The 27,564-nt window shown below is 41.0% G+C and overlaps 3 protein-coding genes across 6 annotated transcripts; 2 read left to right on the top strand and 1 right to left on the bottom strand.

Annotated features, from left to right (window-relative positions):
* Nucleotides 1-672: 672 nt before the first annotated feature.
* Nucleotides 673-7,649, top strand: ap5z1 (adaptor related protein complex 5 subunit zeta 1). 2 transcript variants are annotated; one of them, XM_053337760.1, is made up of 18 exons: nt 673-773; nt 1,340-1,477; nt 1,852-2,032; nt 2,227-2,377; nt 2,512-2,624; nt 2,792-2,966; nt 3,282-3,335; nt 4,030-4,170; nt 4,329-4,366; nt 4,743-4,905; nt 5,147-5,325; nt 5,441-5,583; nt 5,686-5,804; nt 6,022-6,149; nt 6,351-6,448; nt 6,541-6,673; nt 6,944-7,158; nt 7,248-7,649. In XM_053337760.1, the coding sequence occupies exons 1-18, from the start codon at nt 733-735 to the stop codon at nt 7,498-7,500; spliced, it is 2,463 nt and encodes an 820-aa protein (XP_053193735.1). In that variant the 5' UTR covers nt 673-732; the 3' UTR covers nt 7,501-7,649. The 2 variants fall into 2 exon arrangements, with proteins under 2 accessions (XP_053193735.1, XP_053193736.1); XM_053337761.1 differs by lacking the exon at nt 3,282-3,335.
* Nucleotides 7,650-7,734: 85 nt separating this feature from the next.
* Nucleotides 7,735-16,471, bottom strand: LOC128378295 (monocyte to macrophage differentiation factor 2-like). Of its 2 annotated transcripts, none has more exons than XM_053337762.1 (7): nt 16,060-16,471; nt 13,176-13,257; nt 12,076-12,242; nt 11,248-11,322; nt 11,040-11,141; nt 10,803-10,872; nt 7,735-9,920 (listed from the first exon to the last, which is right to left on the bottom strand). In XM_053337762.1, exons 1-7 carry the CDS (start codon nt 16,122-16,124, stop codon nt 9,720-9,722), a joined length of 762 nt encoding a protein of 253 aa, XP_053193737.1. In that variant the 5' UTR covers nt 16,125-16,471; the 3' UTR covers nt 7,735-9,719. The 2 variants fall into 2 exon arrangements, with proteins under 2 accessions (XP_053193737.1, XP_053193738.1); XM_053337763.1 differs by having other exon boundaries at nt 9,095-9,920; nt 12,082-12,242; nt 16,060-16,469.
* Nucleotides 16,472-20,542: 4,071 nt separating this feature from the next.
* wipi2 (WD repeat domain, phosphoinositide interacting 2) lies at nt 20,543-27,325 on the top strand. 2 transcript variants are annotated; one of them, XM_053338476.1, is made up of 12 exons: nt 20,543-20,746; nt 21,549-21,631; nt 22,228-22,397; nt 22,552-22,648; nt 22,988-23,085; nt 23,428-23,520; nt 23,677-23,747; nt 23,875-23,982; nt 24,166-24,330; nt 25,277-25,384; nt 25,510-25,607; nt 25,799-27,325. In XM_053338476.1, the coding sequence occupies exons 1-12, from the start codon at nt 20,673-20,675 to the stop codon at nt 25,909-25,911; spliced, it is 1,278 nt and encodes a 425-aa protein (XP_053194451.1). In that variant the 5' UTR covers nt 20,543-20,672; the 3' UTR covers nt 25,912-27,325. The 2 variants fall into 2 exon arrangements, with proteins under 2 accessions (XP_053194451.1, XP_053194450.1); XM_053338475.1 differs by having other exon boundaries at nt 23,875-23,988.
* Nucleotides 27,326-27,564: the final 239 nt, after the last annotated feature.

The following is a 27,564-nucleotide window of genomic DNA, read 5'->3' as shown; positions in this document are numbered from 1 at the left end:
TTACAGATTATCTATTTATGATCCCAGATCCCAGAATGGGTCCTTTTTCTATTGTTTCTTTGAACATATTTTGTTGATAATAGTTCAGTACTTTTACATGTACAAAATGCAGGCATTAGTTAAACCTGTGGTAAAAAAGTAAGTAATAAATAGGCTATTTCTCTCTGAAATGAAGGACAGTAGTAAATAGTGGAAGTGACAGTAGTAATTGCAAGTCCTCAAGATGCTGGTTGATTAAAGAGTAGTGAGTGTAGGTCTTATGATACCAGCTGTAGGCTAAAATACAGTAATTAACATTCATTTACAGTTATTATATTAATACATTTTGCTATTATGTTTTGGTCCTCATGGTACCGCTGGAAGACAATGCAGCCTGTAATAAATAACATAATTGTTTTGCTTTGTTTTTTACATGCAAGCGTGCTACAGTGTTTATGAAACATGAAAGGTAAAGAGGAGAAGTAACGCTACAGTGAGTGTGAGTGTTTCGTCCAGGCATAAGGAAAAAAACTATAATGTATTAATTTTGAATTGTAATTTATCTTGATACAATCATCCGTTTAAGTTCATGGTATTTATGTCTTCGCTTTGGGTTTTTTAGTGAGAGCTGAATGCGGAACTAAAGTCATGTCATGTGATTTTAGTCAGGACTAGTTTAGCGACCGCACTGTTTATCTTCCGCTGCAGATAGACGCTGGTCAGTAGCAGAGGAATGTCACACTTGCTCTCAAAATGTACTCTCACGGTTCAGAGAGTTTAATTAAACAAGCGAGGTAAGAAAATATAAAATGAGAACTTCCTCTTTCATGACTTCTCTTCAGCTGGTTTCATACATGTCGCTCTTATTTCAATAGCTAAGCTAACAAGGCTAAAACCTAGGTAGCTTCTCAAAGCCTTGCTGTGAATTGACAGCCGCTACTTATATTATTTAAGGGATATTTTTACAGCCCTTTATCACTGGTAGGATGCCATGATGCCTGTTGTGTTTACTCACTAAAATGTCAATAAAGTGTCACTCGGACAGAAACGACCAAACATCAGGTTTTTGAGACTGTAAGATGCAATGTTGCAAATGTTACTTCTTACTCAGTAAACAACCAAAGGGAGACATAAGTTATCAAATATGGAAGTGATTAAATATTGGGTCAGAAGTTTAGGTGGCTACCAGGGCAGAAAATTAGCACCAGCCACCACCCAAATGTAAAATAGGGGCTCACCAGCCAAAAACTCAATGGTAATTTATAGTGTCTGGTCATTCACTGGCAACATATTGAGACTGTGTGTGTGTGTGTGTGTGTGTGTGTGTCTGTGTGTCTGTGTGTCTGTGTCTCATTTCCAGGGAGATTCAGGAGTCTGAGCTGCAGAAGTTTTACAGCAGATTGGTCAAGCTGCTCCAGGGGAAGGAGATCGGTCATGAGACTGTGGACTCCCTGCAGAGGCTGCACCTCATCCTCTCTGCCACCAAGTACACCAGGACGTAAGCGCTCCAACCCACACCTCCCACATCACATACACGAGCTGCTGTCCATACACACTGTATTTCATCTCTACATGTTCAAGTTTAATGTATCCCAACTCCTCCTTCCTTCTTCACTCTCTCCCCCTGCCTTTTTATTTTTATTATTTATCTAACACCTTTTACTGTCAGTGGTGATGTCATCTGACCACTCAGATCACCAAAAATCCTTTTCTGCTGCCATGTTTTCTACATCAAATAGAGCATGTTTGTTTCTCAGCTTCTAAACTAAATACTATTTTTACACTTGACAGTTATTGTAGTAATTATTATGACTCTGTCTGTTTATGCTCTCTGCCTGAGTCTCATGTTTCCTCTGTTGCCATCAATCAAAGGTTGCCTTCAGAGCTTCAAAAGAGGGTTGTACCACTCCTCTCGTCACCCTCGGAGCAGCTACAGGTGCTAAGCTCAGCTGTGCTTAGAGAGACACTGCCCCTCTCTGGTCAGGAGCAGAACTACAACCAGGAAAATTTCAGTCAACTGAACAGCCATGCTGCTGCTCTACTGCTCTCACAGGTCTGAAGTGTGCATATTTTGTGCTCAGCCTAATTCATCAGTATTCTGAGATGTGTATACAATTGTACAGGGCTGTTTTTGCCTCTACTCTGTGATCTTCAACAATGTACGGATGCTATAAAGTACAAGCATTGTTGTTTGTTTTGGTACATCTAGGCAAATCATTATCTCTCGTACTCTCTTGACCCCAACAGACTGGATCCAGGGCCGATCTGTCATCTCTCTGCGCCCAGCTTCTCCGCAGTCTGGAAAGCCGACCATCGGAGGGGCCGTCTCACACGCTCACAAACACCCTGCCAATCCTCAACACCATCCTCACACACAGCCCTGAGTGCCTCACTGAAGGTAACAAACAGTCAGGCAACGTTTGAAGTCATGATGGTGTTTCAGTGCAATTTGTTAACTAGTAAAATAGATTAGATGGCTCATCCATGATGATGATGATACAAACCCATGTTCTTTTTCTGACTTGACTACAGATCACATGACCGTCCTAAGTAAAAAGCTTGTCGATTGGCTGCGTTACGCTAGCACCACTCAGGGAGGCGGGGCTTCCTCAGGAGGATTTTTCACAGGACCCAGGTCACGTCAGGTACAGACCTTTCAATATCTGATGCTTGTCTGGGAAGCACGCTAATAGCTTTCAACTCATTCATCAAGGTCCCATATGCTTCTAATTCTTTTGAGTTTTGTTTGACGTTAGGCTTTTCCTACCTTATTGTTTATCTTTGTTTTCGTATGCTTGTGGATGGGTTTCAGCCGGTGCCTATAGCAGAGCTGGATGGGTCGGTGTCAGGGGATTTCTTCACAGTGTTGTGTGTGGGTCAAGGCTTCACTGAGGACCAGTGGATGAACGTTTACTCCTTTTCCATGCTGCACCATTGGCTCCTCACCTACCACTCTGGGTCTAATGGCAACACTGCAGCAGACGCTGGTATGACTTCACGCTGATACTAAAATTTGACCTCACATGCTAGATACTCTTTATTTGATGTCATAGCCACAGAGCTAAATTAACTAAAATGTCAGATCACTGTTTTGTTTTTTTAAATGTAGGGATTTTTAATTTTGTGATTGGAAAAAATAATCCAGGATTTAATTTGGCCCCTTCATGACTTCACTGTCCTCTCAAACAACCACATTTGAGTCTTTTGAGGAACGTCAGCCTTGAAATGATCAACCACAAAGTCTGTGATTCATTCATATCACGCGTCTCAGATGACCTGCTCTGTGTTTTCATCATTCCCAGCAAACAGGCTACAGCTCAGTCTCTCCCTCTCCCACTCCCACTCCTTTTCTAATGGTAAGATATATGAGAGAGGTTTTGGACCTTCCCTGCATGCGCGTGCATCTAAGAAGCCAAGCAAACTCCTACTCTACATCTTCTTTTTTAACGCCGGGGCAACACAGGGCAACTCATAACACTTCAGATATGATCGTTACTTACATCCACAATTTATCTAACAAACCCTCTAACCAGAAATCTTGATCTGCAACTCCTTATCTACACTTCCTCACTGGTGTGTGTGTGTGTGTGTGTGTGTGTGTGTGTGTGTGTGTGTGTGTGTGTGTGTGTGTGTGTGTGTGTGTGTGTGTGTGTGTGTGTGTGTGTGTGTGTGTGTGTGTGTGTGTGTGTGTGTACCTTTTGCCTTCTTCTCTTAAACCTCCTGGTGAGGAGCTCAGTGGCACTTCTGTAATTGTTCAGGACTAATTCTATAATCAAATAACACTGTATGTAATTGATATCACTCATTGTATATTTTTACTCCCATGTCAAATAGCTCATCATGACATAATTCTTGTTGATCTCCACTTTTCCTCTTGTTGGACTGGATTTTTACATCTTTCTACAAGATGAACATATTGAACTATTTCAAACATTTCAAATATGCTTTCCACTATAACTTTTTCATTTGGCACCAAGCAGTGGGGTAATTCATCATATGGACTTTTATTATGATAAATAATCATTTTGAATCTGGTCTCCCATGTTGCAGATGACCGGTCGGAGGTGGATGGTTCAGTGGTTTCTATGGTTTCAGCGACTTCCTCCTCCAGCCGACTGCTGCCTCCAAAGGAGCGTCTGAGAGAAAAGGCTTTCCAGTATTGCCAACGCCTCATCGAACAGTGCGATCGCAGTGAGTGTGTTTGTGTTTGTGTGTGTGTGTGTGTATGTGTGTATGTAAGTTATGTAGTTGTGAATGCAGAATTTCAATCAATAATTGATGCACATCTGTTGTATTATACACTGTGTACTTGTGAACAGCTGTAATGTGTATTCCTCTCTTTGTCTCAGAGGCACACAAAAGGACAGATACAGAACTGCAGAAAGCGGTGAGCCCATGTGTCATTTTTGACCATAATGATTGCAATATACATGAATTAACACATACACACAGCAGGGTTGTTGTTTATTATCCAGTTTCTGGTTCTAACAATCTTTAAAACAGCAGTATCCAACGTGTCCTCTTAACCACTGTGTCTCGTGTATGTGCACAGAAACAAGCTGAACTTCACTAACATTAAGTGACAAAATCCACACATACAACAGTTGAATACAACAAATTCATGTCAGTTATATCAGAATAATACGTCATTGTCGGAAATGTAGGAAATAATATATTTAAAAGATTTTAAAAAAAACAAAAAACGAGACCATTTGAAGGGCATAATGATGCTGTCATTGTGTCTGTCCTGTTTCCTCTCTAAGTGTCTGGTGGAGGCTGTGTGTATCCTGGATTGTGTGTGTGTGGAGGACACCTCGCTGGTCTACCGGGCGTTCCCATGCATTAAGGCGCTATATGGGCGACTCAGCTCAGACCTGTCATTTGCCAGAGTCCTGCTGCCTCTAGCACAGTTCTACCTCAACCATGGTGCGCACACTACATGTTTTTACTATAACATACTGTATCTCTATAAAAATGGAAAACTGAGCCCAGTAAAATGGTGTTTAATTTATGATGCCCTTATCTTAATCACATACATACATGAGCACAAATATGGTTAAATGCATGCATATTTGTTTACACAGTTCAGTTCCTTTTTTCACTAATGCCAAAAGGATTTGAAAACATGAATTTTCAAATGGCTAATTATGCACTTGATCCTGTTTAGGCGAGATGGCAGCAGTAGACTGTGAGTGTGTGTGGAAGCTGGTCTTTAGCCGGTTCCCTGCCGAGTTGTTCAACGACCCCTTCCTGGCACACGAGCTACTACGCTTCCTCCGAATGAACCTCGAGAGCCTGCAGGTTCGAGTGCCACAATACACCCGTTCCTTCCCGAACCTGCTGAAGGTGAAAACCAGAGAAGATTTTTTTTACAGATTTGTATCTCAGAGATTCTATTGATTGGTATACACTATATATACTCATTGTAGGCTAGTGAGGACTATGTGTTTTATCTCTGAAGTTCTTAGCGTGGGACAGCCCAGCGGTGGTAGATGACTTTGTGGATCTGCTGCCCTCTCTGGTAACAGCTGGAACTGCAGTGGAGCTGCTCCACACACTGCTCGACCTGCCCTGTCTCTCTGCTACACTGGTGTTGCAGTTAAGGTGCACACACACATATTGCCTAAAAAATGTCAAAGCTGCCTACCACATTGATTTGCTTCTTGTTTTTTTATTTCACTGAGTTTGTGTGTCTGTATGCTGCAGGTCAACATGTTTGCCCATCTCTGAGTCAGGCGGGCGTGGCCTCATGTCACTGGATGCATTTCGGAGCCCATCTTACCGAGGGCTTTTCCTTTTCCTGCTGCGAGGTGAAGCAGGCTCAGGTAATCAGAGACATGTAATTCATTGTTTTAAAACATGTTGTAATAGAGAGATGGGTATGACATGCCACAAAGGTCACTGGCTGGAACCATTCAGCTACTAGGTCGCTGTTATATATATGTAGTATTTTGTTTTTCATCATGGAGAATTGTTTTCACGAGTCTCCATGGTCACTTAGTCTGTTTTTTAGAATCACTGATTTTGTGTCTCCCTCCACAGGTGACACAATTGACCGACTGAGCACTCTCCATGAGCTGCTAGCTGAGGCTGCTGATTGGCCAAGAGTCATTCAGTGTACCCAGACTGTCCCTGTGCTGTTGCACATTTTTTTCAACAAAGTTATTATGGTGAAGAGATTAAACATTCTTTACAAATGAATTATACCTTTTTATAAGAATGATCAGTTGAGGTTAAAAATGTAGGTATGATTCATCTTGTCCATTTTATATAACATAACGTTAATGATTGATAAATGTCAGGTTTTTGAACAGGCTGGATGTTTAGTTTCAGTTTTGATGCACTATATCAAGCATTTGGCTGTTTTTTAGGTAGCTGATGAGAAGCTTTTAGCCCACTTGATTCTGGTGCAGCTGGAGAGAAGTGGCCTCCTCCTCAACATCCCTAGCTACATCAAAGAGATACACAGGTACAGTAAAACACAGTGTTACTCTGCTGGAACATCTGTCTGAGTTTCATCCTGTTCATCCTGATCCTGTCACTGTCTCTGTGCTTCTGCAGGGTGTTCAGCTGCCACCTGCTGAGGTTGTGTAAGCTCCACCCCTCTCTGGTAGTGGACCAGTCTCATGAGCTGTTGGAGTTTGCTGGAACCACAGCCAACGTCTACAGCAAAGAAGAAATCTACACGCACGTGGTAATGAGACTGTCAATCCATCAATCTTTATTTATATAGCGCCAGATCGCAACCAAAGTAATCTCAAGGCACTTTACATATAGAGCAGGTCTAGACCGTACTCTACCCAACATTCCCATATGAGCAAGCACTTGGCGACAGTGGCAAGGAAAAACACTCTTAACGGGAAGAAATCCCTGTAGACTGAAATGTGACAAAATATCACACTGAAATAATAAAATGTGCCAAAACACAGACACTGAGAATATATTTACCTTGTTTGGCTTTCAGGTGTGGGTGCTGGGAGAGTACCTGTCTGTGTCTTGTGACTCGCGCTGCTCAGTGAGGCTCATCACTTCCTGTTTTGAGGCATTGGAGGCTGTGCTGTTTGAGATCACTTCATCTGCCCCACCTCCGGGAGCGTGTAGTCCTGCACCTCGAGTGATCACCACCCTAATGAGCGCGCTCGCTAAGCTGGCATCGCGATCACATGACCTCATACCCAGGTGACTTACAGGCACACACATCAAAGTTTTTCTTCATTCTTTATTCATACACATGTCTGTGATGTCATGTATTTGTTTGTCTATTGCAGGGTGTCGCTATTCCTCTCCAAGCTACGAACAGTAGCCAGAGGTGGGTCAGTTCCTTGGTGCTCTGATGAAGAGGACCTTGTTGCCATAGTAACACGAGGAGAGGAGTTGTGGTCACTGCTTAAGGCCCCCGGTGTGGCTCAGAGTGTCCTGACGCCACCTCCCCATGTCACCACACCCCAGTGGCACCGTGACACCAACGTGGCCATGCCACTACGACTGCGACTCCTCACCAGCCTCACACAATCACAGTGACAGACGCACACACACTTTCATGATCAACCTGCACACACATTAATATAGAATCATTATCATCTGTCATTGGTATTCCCTCATGAAATAGACAAAAACAAATTCAACACACTGTAATGGATCTTGTTTAATTTTTGCACATTATTTTTGTAAATAAATGATATTATTTGATTGAAACTTGATGTGGTGAAGCATATTTGGCATCCACAAAATACACAGATCCATCATAGTTTAATATATTGTGTCTGATTTAATTCAGTGATTTCTCAGAAATACATTTTTACAAAATAGATCATCTGATTTACAAAAAAAGCTCACTTCCTGAGTAAGTGCTCTGTTCAGAAATTTCAAACAGAAACTGTTTAACTACGACTGGTTAAGAAAAACCTTTTTGATCTAAACAGTGCAGACAAAGCATAGAAGTAAAAATGGAAGTTTGCATATATAATCTGCATTCATAACATGTCCACATGTTAATTCTGTCATTTGGAAGGTTTCAGGAAAGTATATTTGTCGATAGAAAAGTGCTCAAGGGTAAGAGTGCATCATTTAAACAAAACAGCTGGTAGTCATAAAGATAATCAATACATATAACCTTGACAAAAAGCAGTGTGAGGATAGACTCTACATTTCTGACAACCATACTTTATGAATTGAGTATTTGACACATTGATTTGACTTTTCTTCTTTTAAATCACATTACAGAAAATCATGAGAATCTTTTTAGTGATCGATTCATGACGATTATAAAATCACAACAGAAACACAACCAGGCCAGTTCTACTGATCCTGGTTGTCCTCAACAAAGGTCAACTTGTTTGAGTTTTAATTACAGTCTGCCTTCAGACTGACTGCTAATTCATGTCAGTGTGTCCCACTAGTGTTATTAATGCTGTTGACTGTTTAAAGACAGCCAAAGATGAGTATGTTTGTTTATGAAACCAGTAACAATAAAGATGTTGAACAGAGTTTAAAGTTTAAATTAAAACCGTCTAAAACCATAGTAACAAAAAAGAATAGCCCCAACGTAAAGAATTCACTTAATTTACTGAAGAATTTGTTGGCTGTGTTGCCAACTTTGAATTTTCATATATTGTCGCTATGAAAAAATGGACATGAGTAAAATAAAATCGCTACAGTTGTGACACTGATTAAAATATAGGGTTAGCACCAATATAAAGGAATGCCTGCATAGTAAGTTTTGGCACATCACTTGTGGTTGGAGTTTACTGGCCTAGCATAGTTTAGTAGACAGAGTCACAGACTGTATGTTGTTAGTTCCATTAAACAGAAGTATGTATAAAGGAATAGTTTGACATTCAGTAAAGTAAGCTTATTTGCTCTCTTTCAGAGAGTTCGATGAGAAGATTGATGACATTCATGTCTGTACATTACATATGAACAGCAGTTGGTTAACATATTAGCTCTTAGCATAGCCATGACTTCCTGACAACAGATGGAGACCTCAGAAAGTCACTGAGAAACTGAGCCAAGAAATATTCCTTTGTATAAAACTGCAACATGTCTTTTTGCATGAATTAGAGAAATGAGATACAGCATGTTAATTAGTGAACTTTAAAAGGTGCAAATAGCAGATTTTGATAACTTTAGAGTGAGTCAGGCTAGCTGCTTCCCTCCATTTTACATTTTTATGCTAAGCTAAGCTAAGCTAAACCTCTATTAGCTACAGCTCAACATTTAACAAGAGTTGTTAGACAAGGAGGTCAATCATCTCATTTAACTCTTAGCAAGAAAGCAAATAAGTGCAATTCCCAAAATTTTAAACTATTCCTTTAACTAGACAAAATCTTCCAGGGACACGTGTTGGCATATCTGTGCAAACATCCCCCTTACAGTGATGAACACAAATGGAAGATTAATTCTAAATCTCTGTCTGTATTGATTGGCAGTCCATCTGGCCATTCAGACCAGCTTGATTGGCACGTCACCGTAAAAATAACTGGTCTCATCAGCAGGTGATACTTTGTAATCAGTTGTCACAAGTTTGATTGAGCCAGGCTAAATGTTCACCGGTCAGTCTGTTATATGATTAACATGTTGTAGTGACTTTTAGTTAGACAGTGAGAATATTTGGTCCTAGTTAGGGAGAATTTCATCTGATCTGTAGCGGTCAGATCATCTCAGCACCATCTCTTATCTCCTATCTGAAAGTATCTCTTCTTTTTGGTTCGAACCATGTGATCTCAGGTGAGAACGGTGAATCACCTCGATGTCTGCAGCAGAGGTGCAGGTACATACAGGTACCTCCAGATGGCGTAATAGTGAACGCTTGCTCCGACTGCAACGAAAAGGTGCCAGATGGCGTGGGCGAAGGGAACGAGGCCATCGCTCTTGAAGAATGCCACGCCCACCACATAGAAGACACCTCCCACAGCCAGTTCACACACGCCTGCACGGTCCACCTGTAATGTAGCATAATTACGGTCAGCTGCTAAAAAAAAAAGTATAGTAATTAAAACCATTTTAGCCTCCATAGTAGACAGAACTATGCTAAATAAATTTCAAGCTGTGGGCTTTAGGAAAAATAACGATTAGATAAAGTAAATGAAGATAAAGATTTTGCATGTTTTAGTCTACTGAGCTCAGATCACATAAAAGCATACAGTTTTCTGTGTAGCCAAAGCCTGAATTGTCTTTTTGCCATACAGCTCCACTCATGTTCCTTTATTATGGTGAACACAGGCACTGTGGGTTAGTTTGAAATTGAGTCATAGTAGACCATCCAAGTGCTGTAAAAGCTCAACTTGCTCAATTTGGAGTGCCAAATGTAAATTCATCCATTACTGAAAGTAGTCCCCAACAAAAGTACTATTTGCTTCTGATTGAATAATGTTTGCTACAAACCACAGTGCCCAGTTGATATTAGAAATTACTTTTTACATTTCGGTAAGGAAACTACATATTTGTGATTCTTCTTCAAGGATTTACATCCAAGGAGTCAGACTAAGACACTGTTTGGTTTTAACACAATAAAACTTGTTGACAATAAAAATATGGACTAAATGTCAATGCCATTGTTTAACAAAAATTCTAATCACCTTTTTTATATCCCAAGGAAGTTTCGAGTCTCTGCTATTTTAATTTTATAGCAAACTCAAAGGAACAGAAAGCAATGATTTGTAGGTAAGGGGCTAAAACAAACAAAACCACCGGCATGGCTCTTTAAATAAAGACAGTGTCTGCACAATAGCAGGAAGCCTCTTGCAGCGGAAAAGGGGCTCGCAGGAGATTTTTTATTCTTAAAAAAGAAAGACAATGCTTAAACCTTTGTGGTTTATTCTCACCATAGACAGGATGACCAAAGCAGGAACAGCTCCCATGGCCACATATCCAAGCAACTCTACCAGCTTGTACCTGCAGGTAGAAAACTGGGACATGAAAAGGCAATGCCTCCAATTTTCAGAGCAATTGTCTCTGCCGACTGTTTGGTGTAAACACCTGAGAACAGGAGTCTGGTTTCAGGTAAATTGTGTCAAACCAAGACACCGGTCAGAGAGAGAGACAAAGAGAGCTGGCGTTACCTCTCATGGAAAAAGAAGACATACATGGATCCTACACAAGCCATGACCCAGATCAGCCAGCGCATGTGGCACGCCCAGGGCCCCAGCTCCCTCAGCATCAACCTGGTGAAGCACATCACACAAACATCATTACAGCACATCCACCAGCTGGGTCGTCCGACAGACTGCTTCTAATTTGAGGTAGGCAACCATGCGACGCCAGACCCACCAGGGAGAATAGGAGGCTGCGATGAAAAAGTAGATGGCCATCCTGTCACACATGTGGAAACGCTGCTCCACCTTCCTGCACAGACACAAAGAGATTAGATTAGAGCTCATTTCTAAATTAAATTTTATGACAAATTGCATCTAATTCAGAGAAAAACATAATCTCTTCATTATTCATAATCTCTAAAATACACAGGGTTCAGGCTGGAAGAAATTTTACCAAGTAAGAAAATTAGATTACCTAAATTACAGGTACTAAAAGTTGTTTCAGGGCATGGCAGGGTCTCACATTTTAGTGTGAACATTTTGTTTCACACACACATTCAAAGTGCCCCTGGTCATGTCCTTCAACATATGAAACAGGATTTGTTGTGCCTTTTTGAACTATTTTATGTGGTTATTTGGTTTAGCCTGAGCTTAGATATTCAAGTGTGATAAGCACTATCATTTTCTATAATAGATATTGAATCTTTAAGGGGAAAAAAGTATGTTATGTGTTTTGGCATGGCCAGGCTCTGAGTGTAGAAATATAAAGTGTTACATTTTCAGGTTTGTTTCTATGTTAGAGAGTGTGTGTGACCTGTTTTCAGTGGGTATGATTTGAAGATAATATTTTCATTACCACAACACATCTGTTATTTGGTCTGCAGCCTTCTGGATTTGTCATAATTAACAACATAATTAACAAACTGTACATCTGAGTGTGCTGTAGAAGTCTACTGGTGCAACACACACATCTGCCAAATCCCTACCAGCATATTCTACTACTACACACACTCACACACACACACACACACACACACACACACACACACACACATACACATACACACACCGGAGATGGCTGATTTTCCAGGCAGCAGTGTGGAAGAGTGTTGAGGTGACAAACAGGCCGGTGAGACCGCTCCCATAGAGCCAGGCAGCAACACGATGCCATTGATCCACAGACAGGAAGTAGAGGACAGACCCACCCAACAGACTGGGGAGGATCCAGAACTGTGGAGGACCACAAGAGACACAACATGAACATTATTTTAATCATTTCCTCATGATGCACACATATTTTATATTATATAAGATTTTTGATAACAGTTGATAATGCGCTTCCTGTGTCATATCTTGAGTTGTATCCGGTTGCTGCTGATACAATGTAAGATAGAAAGAAAAAAAAAAGATCTGCAAATACTGGAAATGTAACCAGGGATTTTATAAAAGCTCAGTACAGGGATTAAGCGAGGAAATTATACACCCACACACGACATTTGTCTGGTCATGTTCGCATTAAGAATACTGTAGTCCTTATGAAAGGGTTTTTGGTTGGTTGATGTTCTTTACCAGTCACATGTGGGAAAATAGTTCTGAATTTGTCCTTCAGTCGCCTTAAAATAGTTTCCTGACATTGTTTACATTCCTCTGTCCCTGAAACCTCTGTTAAATTGTTCAGTGCCTTCAGAAAAGGTACAGATGATCCTTGTGGCTTCATTATGAGATACACACCCTGCAGAATGACATGGAGTGAATCAATGAATGAAATGAATGAACCCACGTCTGTTTCTGGCTTTACAGTCATTATGGCCATGTTTTTTTTTCTGTTCTCTTCCATCCATGTCACTCTCTTGCTCTCTCGGAGGCAGGAGCGTTCAGGGATTACAGCAGATTAGAGAAAGCTACAGGCTGAATCACAGATTACAGCCCACTGCCTCTAATGCACAGCCAAAAAAAAAAAATCCTCCCCATTCTGCCTCATTCCTCACAATCCTCTCCATCTTTTCATAGGATTCTCTGAACTGGCATTAAACACAGAAAACACTGGGACAGAGAGTATAAACCAAAACTACTAACTAGCATTTAAGATGTCTGAAAAGTGCATGTGTGTGTGTATGTGTGTGTGTGTGTGCGGTCTGTCTGAGTATATTCATTTTGGCTCACCCCGTGTGTGGCACAGTTCGCAGCATGTTCATATTCAGTGGGCTGGTATCTCTTACTGGCTGGCACCCTGCAGTTCATGAACCTGAGAGAGAGGCAGAGAAAGAGCAAGAGAGAGAGAGAGAGTGTATTCAAGTAATGAGTGTGTATCTGGAGGCAAAACAAGGTGCTGCTTTATTAGTTAATAAATTACTGTATGCTGAACCAATGAAAGCCAATGGTGTGTGTGTGTATGTGTGTGTGTGTGTGTGTGTGCGCGCGCATGCATACATGTGTGTGTGTGTGTGTGTGTGTGTGTGTGTATGTGTGATTGTCATTCTTGGAGGATTTACAGGTCTCTAATCCACATCACGTTGTCTGAATTTTAGTGTGCCTCATCGTTACTGGGGCAACTATCTGCGTTGCTATGGTCACCAGTGATGTCATTTTCTTTGCTACCACAACAGGAAACCGCTGACCACTAACCATTAACTACATTTGCATTATTTGTAATCTTGTCGTACACTACGAGAAAGTTACTACACATGTGTGTGTGTGTGTGTGTGTGTGTGTGTGTGTGTGTGTGTGCGTGTGTGTGTGTGTGTGTGTGTGTGTGTGTGTGTGTATGTGTGAGCGTGGGTGCATGCGTGTGTGTAGACTATCTAATCAGCAGAAAATCTCTCAATCCCAGTTTACAGGGATAACCACATCTGGAGATGTTACGAAACCACATTTTATACATCAAGATGAACACACACACATAAACAAACAAACACGCACACACACACACACGCCAATTTGAATGTGCAGGGCCACAGGTGTGTCTGTGTGGGTCAGCTGTGTTATTTCATTACACATTTAGGCTGACTGCTCATCATGACACGCTCACACACACAAACAGGAATCACATATCCCATAGCTGTGTGTTATTAAAAAATGGAGAAAGTGAAGCATATCAAACACAAAATTACTAAAATTATACTTTTAATATAACATAATAATATTGCATTAACATAAAATCACGGAGAAAGAGTTTCTTCAGTATAAAATTGCCTCAACAGGAAATATGGCTGAAACTTTGAGATTGTAATAAAGGCAAATTACATTAAGAACAGTTTCCTTGCAGATCTGATTTTATAATGGACAAATGTTATTCTATTTTATGGTATTGCAACTATAAAGATACTGTTAATCTTTCCTAAAGCCTAAGATGTGACCTAAAATGTCTTGTTTTGTCCCGACCAAGAGTCCATAACCCAAAGATATTCAGTTTACTATCATAGAAGACTATAGAAACCAAACAATATTCACATTTAAGAGGATGGAGCCAGAAAATGTGGGTTTTTTTCCGATTCAAGATATCAAGGGTCACTGCCTCATCCTTTTTCTCTTTTTTGGCTTTTAAAATACTTTCCAAGACTTTCTATTAGTTTATGGTTGAAAAACAGGCTCATAATCACTGTTATTAAAATGCTGCTCACATGTCGATGCCTGCATGACTCCTCCTACAAAAACCAATAAATACAGTACATTCTTTTTACAATTGAGCTTGCGTCACATGCACCGTCTTTGTAACGGTGTAATCCACAGACAGAAAACATTTAGTGAGATGACATTAGATAATTGTAGAGCTTCGTCTCTGCCCTGCAGTTCCACAGGGCCGTGCCAAGTGCATAACAAGAGAACAGTATTTTTTCTGAGCACTGTTGTGGTATTGTAGTAGCTATCAATGGACTTGAATGTAGCACTCTGATGTCCTCTAATGGGTTATGACAGAACTCTGTGTGTGTGTGTGTGTGTGTGTGTGTGTGTGTGTGTGTGTGTGTGTGTGTGTGTGTGTGTGTGTGTGTGTGTGTGTGTGTGTAATGAACTGAGAGGAAGTAGGGATTCACAGGCTCTGATCAGAGAGGACATTGTTGTCATCATCAGCACACTATTCTTTCTTTTCTCATGTTTTTCTACTCAGATTCTGTCTTTGCAGACACTTCTACTTTCTCTTCTGCACGCAACACAGGTGTGCGACTCCAATATATGTTTGTGTGTGTGTGTGTGTGTGTGTGTGTGTGTGTGTGCATGTGTTTGTAATCCATGTTTTCATCTCACATGAATGCAAGTGTAATGCAAGGGTCATAAAATCCCATTATAGCACATTCCATACATTAAGAGGATCGGTGGCATCTAAGAGGATCAGAACCTTTGGATCCTTGCAGGATATAATACACTATAGGAATGTGTGTGTGTGTGTGTGTGTGTGTGTGTGTGTGTGTGTGTGTGTGTGTGTGTGTGTGTGTGTGTGTGTGTGTGTGCGCCTGCGTTGGCTGTAACTCCAGGGCTATTCCTTTTACAGCAAAGATCAAGTTCATCTCCTCAGGGACTCAAACTCAGCTTCTCACGATTATAACCATCTCCTATTTACCCTCCTCCACATACACACACACACAAGAATTTCAGTGACTGATGAAAGCATGCCAGCAGTTTACTGTAATACACAGTTAACTGCTTTCTGTATGATGCCATTTCCAGGGAAGAATTTACTGAGTAGCACTGAACCATAGGCCACCCAGAACCTGAAGAGCAGAGAGACTGATGGGGTAGTGGTTCTGTGCACGAAACACAATTTTTCTGATGGTAAAACTCTCACTCACTCTCTCTCTTTCTCTTTTTCACTCTTTCTCTCTCTCTCTCTCTCTCTCTCTCTCTCTCTCTCTCTCTCTCTCTCTCTCTCACACACACACACACACACACACACACACACACAAACTAATCTATAACATCCCTCTGGGACGATCCCAGTGCCAGTGCGTCAGTGCGCATGGATGCACAGGATATGTCACACATGAAAAATGTAGTGCCAGATCAGATCAGAGGGGCACTGAAACTTTCCTAGTAGAACAAAAATCTACGTTACCTTCCCAATTTTGTCTTCTTCAAGTCCATCTCGTGCTTATGTGCGTTTTCTGTGCGTGCGCGCATTGGTGCGCTCGCGCTCTTATCTACAGACAGCACACCAGCGAGCGTCGTCTCCTCCTACGGATTCCCCATTCCGGATGTCCCACCGCCGCGCGTCCAAACATAAACACATAGGTCCAAGAGACGAGGGGCAACGACCTGCAGAGCCGATCAACTGTTCCACAACAACTACACGACTTCAGCTAAAGTGTTGGCACTTTTTTTTGGAGATCAAACAATGAGCCATGCCGGCACGAACACGAGAGCTGCGGTGGATCGGAGGCGGTGCGTCTCTCAGCTCGCAGGGGGAGAAACTGTTCAGACTTTTGTTCCGAGTCTCAGATGTGTTTGCAGGATGTTCCGCGGGACTGGGCTTGTAACCCCTCCTCTCCTCTCCTCCCCTCCCCTTTCCCCTCTCCTGGCTGATGATAACACACCCGCAGCAAACAGCCAGCCCTCCCCACAGCACAACAACTCTTTCTCATGCCTCAGTTTTCACTTTCAACGTGGTGCCACATGTGAACATTTATTATGTTGCAGTAGAAACTTAAACCAATCATACAGGAAAAGTGAAGTAAAGGCATCCAATGTGATCCAGTGATTAAAAAGACTATGAAGGCTTTGTAGAGCGCTATGTTGTGCACGTAGCCATTTATTTTATCTACAATAAAATATGTAGTAGCTTACTAAACTTTAATATGCAGGACAAATAAATCAATCATGCTTTACACGATGGAAATGCTTTCATCTCTGAAAAGTAGGCAATGTGCAGTATTTGTCCACAACAGTGTATCACAGGGCTGTAGTCACAGATTTAGAAGTTCAAGCTCCCCAAACGCCCACATTACCCCCCCCCCCCCCCCCCCCCCAAAAAAAAAAAAAAAAAGACAGTGGAGCAGAGCAGGCTCGTGTTTTTCCATTTTTAATTATTCAGTTGAAGGTTAAATTATATTTTCTGTGCAGTTTAACTCCCTAAATGATGGTTTAAATACATCTTACTGCTATGTCTCTATTGTATCTCCCTATAATAAAAAGCAAAGGCTATCATTCTCTCTCTCTATCTACTTCTTTTTTGCAAATGCACTCATGTCTCCTTTCAAACAACTACTCACACAAACACACACACAAGGAACACACACACATACCACACGCTCAAACTACATGGAAAATTAAATATTATCCAACAACAACAGTGGCCAGCAGAAGCCCCGTGTGGCACTGAGCAGCCGCTGTGTGAGATAGAACAGATACATTATGCAAACAGATTTCCAAACAGGTTTCCATGCCATTCAAACAAAACATGTTACACATTTACGCTGCCTCCTCCAGCTGTGTTTGAAGATTAAAATTCAAAATATGGATGGCAGTGGCCAGACTAGCATATTTTTACAAGTAAAGTATAAAAAGGTGATCCCCAGCACACTGCAGATACTCCTAACAGTGATTACAAGAATTCAAGCATGTAGACTGACTTTGTATTCTATCTATAATGACTCACCAAAACGTACAACCAACAACCAACAGCTAGATTGGCTGTGTTGAACATGTGGACAATATTTGTGTTTGTGTATGTGTGATTTTATGCACCAGCAGTTTGGGTACTATTCCAGGAATTCAGACCATTTATTGATTGTTTTTTTCATATAATAACACCATATTTTTTCCTTCCTCTTATTGGATACAAAATCATGAAAGAGTACAAACATTAAAAAAACATTTCTCACTATTTTCCGACATTTTATAGACCTTTTATAGACCTATAGATGATGATTATGATAATATAATAATAATAATAAAAAATAAAGTAATGCATTGTTCCTGTATTAGAATATGTTTAATGTTTAAATGGTGTTAAAGACATGCTGTTAGCAGCCTTTAAATACACAGAAAATGTCTTTCCTGTTCAACATCATGACATCAAAATCAACTTTTCTCCCACCGCCACCTCTAACAGTGGATACGCAGCCTTGCTTTCTATTTCGTCCACCTCCATCTCTCTCTGCCCATCATGTTTATTTGGACGCTATGGCTTGTGTAAACCAAAGGCCAGTACGCAGTGTGTTGGACCTCTGCCTGTGCTGACAGACCTCTGGAGGAGAGGCAGCCACTCACTCTCTGAAAACAGTCAACTGGACCAAAGGACACAGCTGACACAGTATCACGGCGACCTGGGAGCAAACAAAGGACTTACATGCTCTGATTAACAGAATCACTTCAAAACGGATGGATGGATGAAGTCACTGTGATTAATATAAAGATGAAAAGTTACAAACTAAATGCACAAGATTTTCTCTGATTCTATAATGCTCCTCCTCAGTAGGTCTTATAAAATGCCATCATTATTATCATTGATCATAACTATTTTCTTTAGCTGGTTTCTTCTTAAACTAAACACACTTCCATGCTTTTCTCAGTCTCTTGTATTAGAATCTCTTTACATTTTAGACTGTTGCTCAAAAACTTTTGTGTGGGTTCTTAGAAAACTAAGATGGGCCATTTTCCATTATTTTCTGACATTTTATAGACCAAGTGATTAATAGATTGATCAAGAAAATAAGTTTCAGAATAATTGCTCTTGAGAATATTCTTTCATTGCAGCCCTACAGATAGCAATAACTTAAACTGTGTGTGCCTGAAGACAGAGATTTATGTAAAGTGACAGTGCCAGGCCGATCAGTGGACATTTAGAGGATTCACTACTTTCAGATTTAATTAAAAACACATGTTGATCCATGCTTGTCACACAGGGCTGCTCACAAAGTGAAACAGGCATTGTTTTTTGTTAAAAACAACAGAGGCATTAAGGGAAGAAAATTCCCCATAGACTGATTTGATGTTATAGTTTTCTTGGGTGTGTTGATTCTTTTTCTTTCTTTTTTGCTCTTTTATACTTGTGCCAGCTGACAGTCTGTCTGCTCCGTTTGTCTTATGCTGTCTGCAGAGTTCACTGTGCTGGTATGTTGTTCACCAGCAGTGAGTAATTTGTATCAGTCATGATCACACTCTGACATGCTCAGACTTAAACCAGCATGTGAATTGAAACTAATACGCTCCAGACAAAAAAACGGTGACTCACACCCTAAATTACAATCCACTGAATGCATCAGATCACTCACGGTTTCCCTCTCATCCCACGCCTCAGACCATGTTTTGACACTCATATTAAAGACAAAAAGAAATCTAAGCCATTCAGAAAACTGCTGATCTGGCCTGGTGAATAAATGAGTAGGGGGAGTTCACAAAAGCTGAAATAATTGTAAATAAATGGAATTATCTTCCTACATTAGTTGATTTCTGTAAACATCCTGTCCTTATAATAAATACTCTAAGGCAGGTAACAGACATGCAATGTACACACAACAATACAAAAACAACATGGTAATAGAATACAATTATAAAACTTTTTACAATAAAACAATAATAATAAAACAATTATAACAACACATATTTTAATGAGGTTTAGAGTCACATTATCTCACTAATTGGTAATGGTTAAAGCAAGACTGTCTTGACTTTTACTGAAGAGCGCCTACTGCTGGCACAAGTGATAGTTGCAGGATAATGTAGCTAAAACATACTGCATCAGTATCAAGTCAGTGAATTGACTCAGTCAGTCATGTGTATCACACAATAAAATCCATAAAGTTAGCTGACGTTAGCCACCAGAAGCTACCAGACCAAGTAAGGCTGAAGCAACAGAACCTGTTAGAGAAAATGTGGATTAGTTATAAATTAAACTTTTTTTTTTTTTTGGTTCAGAAAATCAACAACAGGCTATGTGTTTCTGTTTCTGGTAATCTTAAAGTGAGTCTCTGTAGGGGAAACAGGACTAGATATGTAGAAGGTGAATGTTTTTTCCTAATTCATAATAAACTGTTCATAATAGTTTATTTAAAATGGAAATACTTTAAATTTTTAAATACGTTTGACCAATTGTATAGTACAATCTTCTTTCTGTTACGTTGTAACTCTCTTAGGAAACGTGTTTTATTCGGTTTATTTATTATTTATCATTGTATTGAATTTTGGGTGAAGTCAATAGGAGATATGAGCTGGCTTGTATTATCCGTGATATGTTGAATAAATACGGTATTTATCATTGTAGGGTGTGTGGGATGCCTTCTAAAGTTTAGATGTTATTTGCACTTATTGACGGATGATGGCGCTGCTACATCACAGTAGCAGCAGTTACTGTTCAGCAAAGTGATTCCAGGAGAGCTGTATTTAGTCCGACTTTATGTCTCTCGTGGAGCCTCGATATGAAAACAGAAACATACCAGTCATAGTTGTAACAAACAGTGATTACATTTTGTTTAGTATCATTAAGACTGCGCACTTGAAAAAAAAAAAAAAGTTGTCCTGGCTCTTTAAAGCTGCCGCACGCTGCGTGATCGGCGCATGCGCATAACAGTGAAGCAACAGCCCCAATGAACAACAACAACAATCACTACAGAGCGAAGAAAGCGCGATGGCTCCCTGAAGCTCTACACTTTATCAACCTGTCACAGTACTAATATCAGCCGGACTGCTGCTGTTTTTATCGGACCTTTATAAGTCGATGGTGCCGAGCTCATGAACTTGGCCAGTCAAAGCGGGGACGCCGGCGGAAGCCAGCTCCTCTTCGCCAACTTTAACCAGGACAACACGTAAGGCAGGGCCGGGGGACCGTGGTTGGGGATCCGATGGCCCCGACTGTCAAGCTAGCTGACGTTTGACATGTCCGGGCGTCTCACAGGGTGACAGGGCTCCATGTGAAATAGCCTGGATAACGTGTCTCAGATTTAAAATGGTTGCCAATACACGCTCAGTTTAGCTAGCTAATTAAAATGTCCACATATGTTTAGTTTCACTGGTCACTAGCATAACGTTAGCTTTCTAGCTACCATGATGCTGTGTGGTCCGAGGCTAACTTTAGCTACACATGTAGGTTCAGTGTCATGTAACTTACAAGGTGGACTGAGGTGAAATGTGTTATGATTATTAACCGCAGATAGTCTTTACATTAGCTGCGATGTTTACTTTGCCGTTATTTGTCACATTTGATTAAAGATAGGCGCTAACAGTTTGATAATGTAGAGGAAAACTGGAACTGGGTCACTGCTTGTCTTTTTACACAAACAGTAGCAACAAACGTAGATATATTATAGTAAGATATAAAGAGATACTCTGCTAAAGTAGCTGGTGGCTACACTGAACGACACAGGCCTGGTCCTATTGCAAAACAGCCGCAGTCGTGTGACCACTGTCACAGTCTGACTAGTACATCTGCTGATCACTGGAAATAAATCAGCATGCAGATCACTCCAGTCAAGTGTCCGGTTTTGATAAGGCTGTTTAGGCTGTATGATAATAATGTGCTTGGGTGTCAGTGAGTTCGGGTGTGATAGCCTTGCTGATGTAATGATTGATCAACAACTGTTGTTGTGTCTATTTCTATTATTTATAAAGGTCCTTAGCTGTTGGCACCAAATCAGGATACAAGTTTTTCTCCCTGTCCTCTGTGGATAAATTGGAGCAGATATATGAATGTAGTAAGTATTGTAATTTTAATGTCCTCTATCCTCTTCTGTGTACATGATCTTCATTTAGTCAGTGAGCAGATATATAACAGTGGAGTTTGAAGCTTGTTGTTTTATAGTAACACTATCAGTACTGTGTAATGTTCTTGCTCAGTCATATCTTTTTGTGTTTGGTGTATGCTGTCTAGACAGGAAACAGTCACTGCACCATTAGTGCTACTGTTATGTTAAATATTAATAATGATTGTCAGCACTTTTCCCTTACTTAAACATCAATCTTCCTCCTCCTTAGTGAACCATAATGTATAGTATGAAATCTGAAGCCTTTATTATGCATCAACACCCATGTATGGTTAGCTAACCTGTACATTTTTTGGTACTCCTGTTAGATTTGAATGAAGCAGCTAGAAGGACATTCAAGTTGTGTTGTCAGTGAAACAGCCTTCTAAATAGAGTTATAATGTGATGTTTTTATTTGTACCCTTTCACATCCATTACAGTTTAAACTAACTTTCATCTAATAAAAGATGAGAGGATGCCACTGATCTGAGTGAAAGCAGTGAAGTGTTGATTTGTGTGTGTGTGTGTGTGTGTGTGTGTCCCTGCAGCTGACACAGAGGATGTGTGCATTGTGGAGCGTCTGTTCTCCAGCAGCCTGGTAGCAATCGTCAGCCTGAAGGCTCCCAGGAAGCTTAAAGTCTGTCACTTCAAGAAGGGAACTGAGATCTGCAACTACTCCTATTCCAACACCATACTGGCTGTCAAACTCAACAGACAGGTAGAAAGTGGGCCCTCGTCAGACCTTCTGTCTCATACACTTTCATTAGAAATAACAACACAAAATCAACTGAAGACCGATTTATCTTTTGCAAACGTCTAAGTCGTGTTTGCCTTCTGATAGTGATGTCGGTGCTTTGTTGTTTGCTCTGCAGAGGCTGATCGTGTGTCTGGAGGAGTCGCTGTACATTCACAACATCCGAGATATGAAAGTGCTGCACACTATCAGAGAGACTCCACCCAACCCTTCAGGTCTGTCTGAGGAATGACAAACCGTTTCTCAACACACCGTCTGCACAAAAAGATCAAATGAAGTCATTGGAAAACATATATAATTGAAGGTTAAAGGACAACACATTCACATACTGCTCCTATTCAGTAGATGCACTCATAGTGAAACCAGGAATGTGATTCACTAGTTTTTCAGGATTTTAGTTTCTCTTTCGTTTTTTCATGTTTTCCTCTGAAGACTGAAAACTTTTCACTAGAATTATTATAAATACTTATTCTAGTCTCACATACTTAATTCATTACTTTAATTTCATACTTTCTTTGACATCCCTTGTTAATAATTGTTGTGTATGCCTCCAGGACTGTGTGCCCTTTCCATCAGCAATGATAACTGTTACCTGGCGTACCCCGGCAGTGCCACGATAGGAGAAGTCCAGGTGTTTGACACGGTCAACCTGGTAGGTGAACACAAACACAGTACTGCCCGGCCATATGTTTCTTTACTGAAGCCTTCAGATTGAATCTTTCTGATCATTGTGTGTTACCGTAGAAACAAGCAAAAGCCAAAATGAGTATATTTTACTGTGTCCTCACTGTTCTGTCAGATAGTGTTTGCTGCCATCAGTCACAGCCGATGCTCATTACTTGTATCTATCTGAGAGTAGCACATCTCTAACTAATCTAACTGTGTGTGTGTGTGTGTGTGTGTGTGTGTGTGTGTGTGTGTGTGTGTGTGTGTGTGTGTGTGTGTGTGTGTGTGTGTGTGTGTGTGTGTGTGTGTGTGTGTGTGTGTGTTCCAGCGAGCAGCTAATATGATTCCAGCCCACGACAGCCCATTAGCGGCTCTGGCATTTGATGCCAGTGGAACCAAACTGGCCACAGCCTCAGAGAAGGTAGGATGAGTTACTGCATATCAGCCCGTTGCTTATTTCCATTATTCGTGTGTGATTTTGTTTTCAAACCGGAGTAAATACGGACCCGTCTTGTTGCTCCCCCTTCATCTGTTGTCATCCTCTGTGTATCATCTTGTCTCTTTCACTTCCTCACAGGGCACAGTCATCCGTGTCTTCTCAATCCCAGAGGGACAGAAACTCTTTGAGTTTCGGCGAGGAGTCAAGAGGTAGAGGACTTGATGATTATTGTGCTACAGTTCAGATTTTCCAGCAATAGAAGCTCTTTCACCTTGATGGACTAGATTACATCATGAATGAGGTGTGACTCTGTGCATGCGTTCTTTGCTCTTCTAGGTGTGTGAGTATCTGTTCGTTGGCGTTCAGTATGGAAGGCCTGTACCTTTCGGCCTCCAGCAACACAGAGACGGTCCACATCTTCAAATTAGAGACGCAGAAGGAGAAGTATGTGTACGTACCTTTCTGTTTCCTTCCTAATAATGTCAGATTTTAAAAAGGCTTCCAAGGCAGCTGGGCTGGGATTCCCCTTACCTGTTTACTACAAGCTTCGACATTGTGTGTGTGTGTGTGTGTGTGTGTGTGTGTGTGTGTGTGTGTGCGTGTGCGTGTGCGTGTGTGTGTGTGTAGGCCGGCAGAGGAGCCCACCACATGGGGAGGGTACTTGGGCAAGGTCCTAATGGCGTCCACCACCTACCTGCCTTCACAAGTGACAGAAATGTTCACCCAGGGGCGAGCCTTCGCCACCGTACGTCTGCCCTTCTGTGGACATAAGAACATCTGCGCCTTAGCTGTGTAAGTATACGTAAAATATTCAGTCTTTTTTTTCTTTCTTTTTTTTCTTGTTTTTTGAAACAGGGTAAAATAATGTATAGATTCCAGGAAGCAGCTGAAAGAATTAGAAGGAATTGAAAGTGAAAGAGGTAAAAATACATGACTCCATGCCAGTCTGCTCTCTGGGCCAGATTTAGACAAATCATTGAAGTTTGTGTTGTGCCTTCTGTTCAGTCTGCATTGTGCTTATTATAAGCAGCTGATTTATTCTATTTTAGTCTTTTAAGAAAAAAAAGTGTCTGTCACAGTAGTTTTTTTTCCAGTTGTTGCTTTGGTTGTTGTGATGGTTTTTCAATATGACACATAAATCAAACAGTGTTCAATACTGTCTGTATATGATGCTTAATGGTGCTGACTCACTGTAGCCGTCCACTCTAACTACCGTTTTTGTTATTTATTACAAAGAATAATCTGTTACTTCTGTAAAATATGAATCACTTCACATATGAGGAGATGATTAATACACAGATGTGTTATCATTAATAGTAAAATACTTCAGGGGTTGAGCATAGCTCAGCGGGTAGAGCGCCCGCCCCATGTGTTGAGGCTACAGTCCTCGTTGCAGGTGACTCCAGTTCGAATCCTGAGCTGAGTGGTCTTATCCTGCGTGTCATTCCCCCTCTCTCTGCCTCCTGTTTCCTGTCTATCTCCACTGTCCTGTACATTAAAGGCAAAAAAAGCCCGAAAAAATATACTTAAAAAAAAATTAAAAAATAGTAAAATACTTCAGAACTTTACTTCAGCCAATGAGACCCATAATTAGAGGCACTTTAGTATGAAATAGAGTAAATATAGTAGTTTTTGAACTCTTTATTGTTTGTTTTTTTTGTTGTTGTTGTTTTTTTTTAGATTTTTTTTACACCTGTAGGATGTTCTTTAAGTTTAATTTTTCATTGTTTCAAATTAGGATCCAGAAGATTCCCAGGTTGTTGGTAGCAGCGGCTGATGGCTACCTGTATCTGTACAACCTGGATCCACAAGAGGGAGGGGAATGCACACTTATGAAACAGCACAGGTAACACACACACACACACAGTAAATGCGACTGATGTAGAGCAAGGATACATAGATATCCAACAACATTATCAGCAGCTAACATCTAAGAGACTTATACTGAATCTTTGTTGTCTCTGACCTCAGGTTAGATGGCAGTGCTGAGCCAGCCAATGAGATCCTTGAGCAAGGGTCACACGATCGCCCTCTTGTGGCCCAAACCTACAGTGCCGCTGTCACTAAAGGTACATCTCACAAAAGATTGATGTGTTCACGAGCGCATGTGGGTTATACATTATTTAACTTTTCTAAATGAAATGTCTCTTGTGTACTTGCTATTATTTAAGTTTAGTTGTGTTGATTTTATAAGTAATTGATGCTTGTCAGAAGATGTTGCTTTGAAATGATACTCCTCCTTTGAACTCTTGTTACCCAGGTTACTGCGAAGAGCAGGGCGCAGTGGGAGGGGCGGGCCTAGAAGACGACCTCAACGACTTACGTTTAGAGGAGGAGAACGAGCAACCACCACTCATCCTTGAAACTGACTGACTTAACGGACGGCTGTACCCACCAATCAGAGGGCTCCTCTGGTGCTGCTATGAACATGTGACACAAGGGGGGCAGAGGCAGGGGCAGGATCAGAGAGGGGGAGTGGGGTGGGGGGCGGGGGGGGGGGGTTGTTTTTAAATGCTCAAAGCACTCAAGAGCCTGTCTGTCAGTCTTATCTGTGCGTTTGTTTGTTCACATTCACGTCTAATTTTTAATTATTTTTTTTTTCTCCCTCCCTCCTTCCTTCGCTCCCTTTTCCCTCAGTTTTGCCTGCGCCGGCCAAACTGAAGCTTTGCATGTACATGTGCCAACCGCTAAAAAAAAAAAAAAAAAACATGCTCTAATGTGAAAACGAGTATCTGTGAGTGTGCGTGTTGGACGTTTTGATCAAAAATGTAGCTGTGTCTCCACTGAAGACACACACACACAGACGCAGGCACTGTGTAAAATGAAAGTGAAGACGATTGTGTAAGTGCCTCTCTGCCCCGGCGTCATGGTTTCTTCTGTTCGAGAGGGGGGGATCTCTTTGCATTGGCTTAATAAAAATCTATTTTCAGTTGTCAGATCTTAATCGAGGGTGTGTGCTATCTTTTTCTGACCTTTTCCTCTCTCACATACAGTCACACACTTTTCCGGAGAGGAGTGACAAAGATCACTGCTCTCGCCTCAAGTTTACCCTCAAAAGCATGATTCGGAAGCTTTCGGCGTGAGGCAGAGGTGTCTGCGAATAAGAGTGTGTGTTTGTGCGCTTGTGCTGAGAAATCATCAGTGTGTGTGCGTTTGTTGGTGTGTGTGTGTGTGTGTGTGTGTGCTGGGCATGTACATTGGCAAAACATCAAGTAATTATCCTACATTTGTACCCGCTCACTTTTACCTCATCGAAACAGAGGCTCAGTGGACCTTTCCGCCCTGTCCCGCTCCGCAGGCCTGCAGTCATTGGTTGATTATCTTTTTTTTTAAATCTACGTAACCTATCGTAACCAATGATGTGTCATGCGTAAGAAAACATGCATGGTGTTGTTGACGTGGTACTGTGTCCATACATAAAAGACAGTTGGGAGGCGGCGGTCAGCTCAAGTCAGAAAGCAGATCAGTCGAGAATGATGCGTCGTCAGTGAGATTCTCCTCCTACTGTATCTCTACTCTGTACATAACTAGATGTGGCAAGATAATACTGTACCATATTGTCAGGGTTATGACCATGGCTTCTACGCTCTCTTGGATAGTGGGTGTTATAATTTGATTGATCTGGAGCTCAAGCTGAGCCTCATCAACTGATCGAGGATGCTGCATGACTCCCTTAAACAAGGATTAGCTGTGGGATTTTGGCATGTCAGGCATTTTCTAATGATTTTGTACAAAATGTGAAACGTTCATCTGAAACTATAATGAAAATAAATTCCATGTTGATGTATGAGATAGGTGCCGTTTGTTCTTGTTACACTGGCATCTTATATAGAAAAGCAGTTTTGGACACTTTTTAATAAGGGAACAATAAGTGTTTACTGTTAGTACAATACATCACTATAACTTGTATATAATGATATTTTATTTATATATCTAATTTCATGGAAGAGGAGAACATTTTTACCTTTATGCCCCATGATCGATTTGATGTTGAAGATTACTGGCGTACAGTACAGACAAGATGAC

Source organism: Scomber japonicus, chromosome 18 (genome assembly GCF_027409825.1).
Source record: "Scomber japonicus isolate fScoJap1 chromosome 18, fScoJap1.pri, whole genome shotgun sequence".
Lineage (NCBI taxonomy): Eukaryota > Metazoa > Chordata > Actinopteri > Scombriformes > Scombridae > Scomber > Scomber japonicus.
The sequence above is the reverse complement of the archived record's forward strand: the minus strand, read 5'-3'. Positions and strand labels throughout refer to the sequence as shown.

What these genes read in the sequence shown, in the direction of transcription:
- ap5z1 (XM_053337760.1), top strand. Translation starts at nt 733, where the DNA reads ATGTACTCTCACGGTTCAGAGAGTTTAATTAAACAAGCGAG. An exon ending in CTCCCACTCCTTTTCTAATG is followed by an intron (nt 3,336 to 4,029) that starts GTAAGATATATG and finishes CCCATGTTGCAG; the next exon opens with ATGACCGGTCGGAGGTGGAT. An exon ending in CATCGAACAGTGCGATCGCA is followed by an intron (nt 4,171 to 4,328) that starts GTGAGTGTGTTT and finishes TCTTTGTCTCAG; the next exon opens with AGGCACACAAAAGGACAGAT.
- LOC128378295 (XM_053337762.1), bottom strand. Translation starts at nt 16,124, where the DNA reads ATGCGCGCACGCACAGAAAACGCACATAAGCACGAGATGGACTTGAAG. An exon ending in ATCAGCCATCTCCGGTGTGT is followed by an intron (nt 11,323 to 12,075) that starts GTATGTGTATGT and finishes GTGTCTGTGCAG; the next exon opens with GAAGGTGGAGCAGCGTTTCC. An exon ending in GCAGCCTCCTATTCTCCCTG is followed by an intron (nt 11,142 to 11,247) that starts GTGGGTCTGGCG and finishes GTGCTTCACCAG; the next exon opens with GTTGATGCTGAGGGAGCTGG.
- wipi2 (XM_053338475.1), top strand. Translation starts at nt 20,673, where the DNA reads ATGAACTTGGCCAGTCAAAGCGGGGACGCCGGCGGAAGCCAGCTCCTC. An exon ending in CTGTCAAACTCAACAGACAG is followed by an intron (nt 22,398 to 22,551) that starts GTAGAAAGTGGG and finishes TTTGCTCTGCAG; the next exon opens with AGGCTGATCGTGTGTCTGGA. An exon ending in ACGCAGAAGGAGAAGTATGT is followed by an intron (nt 23,989 to 24,165) that starts GTACGTACCTTT and finishes GTGTGTGTGTAG; the next exon opens with GCCGGCAGAGGAGCCCACCA.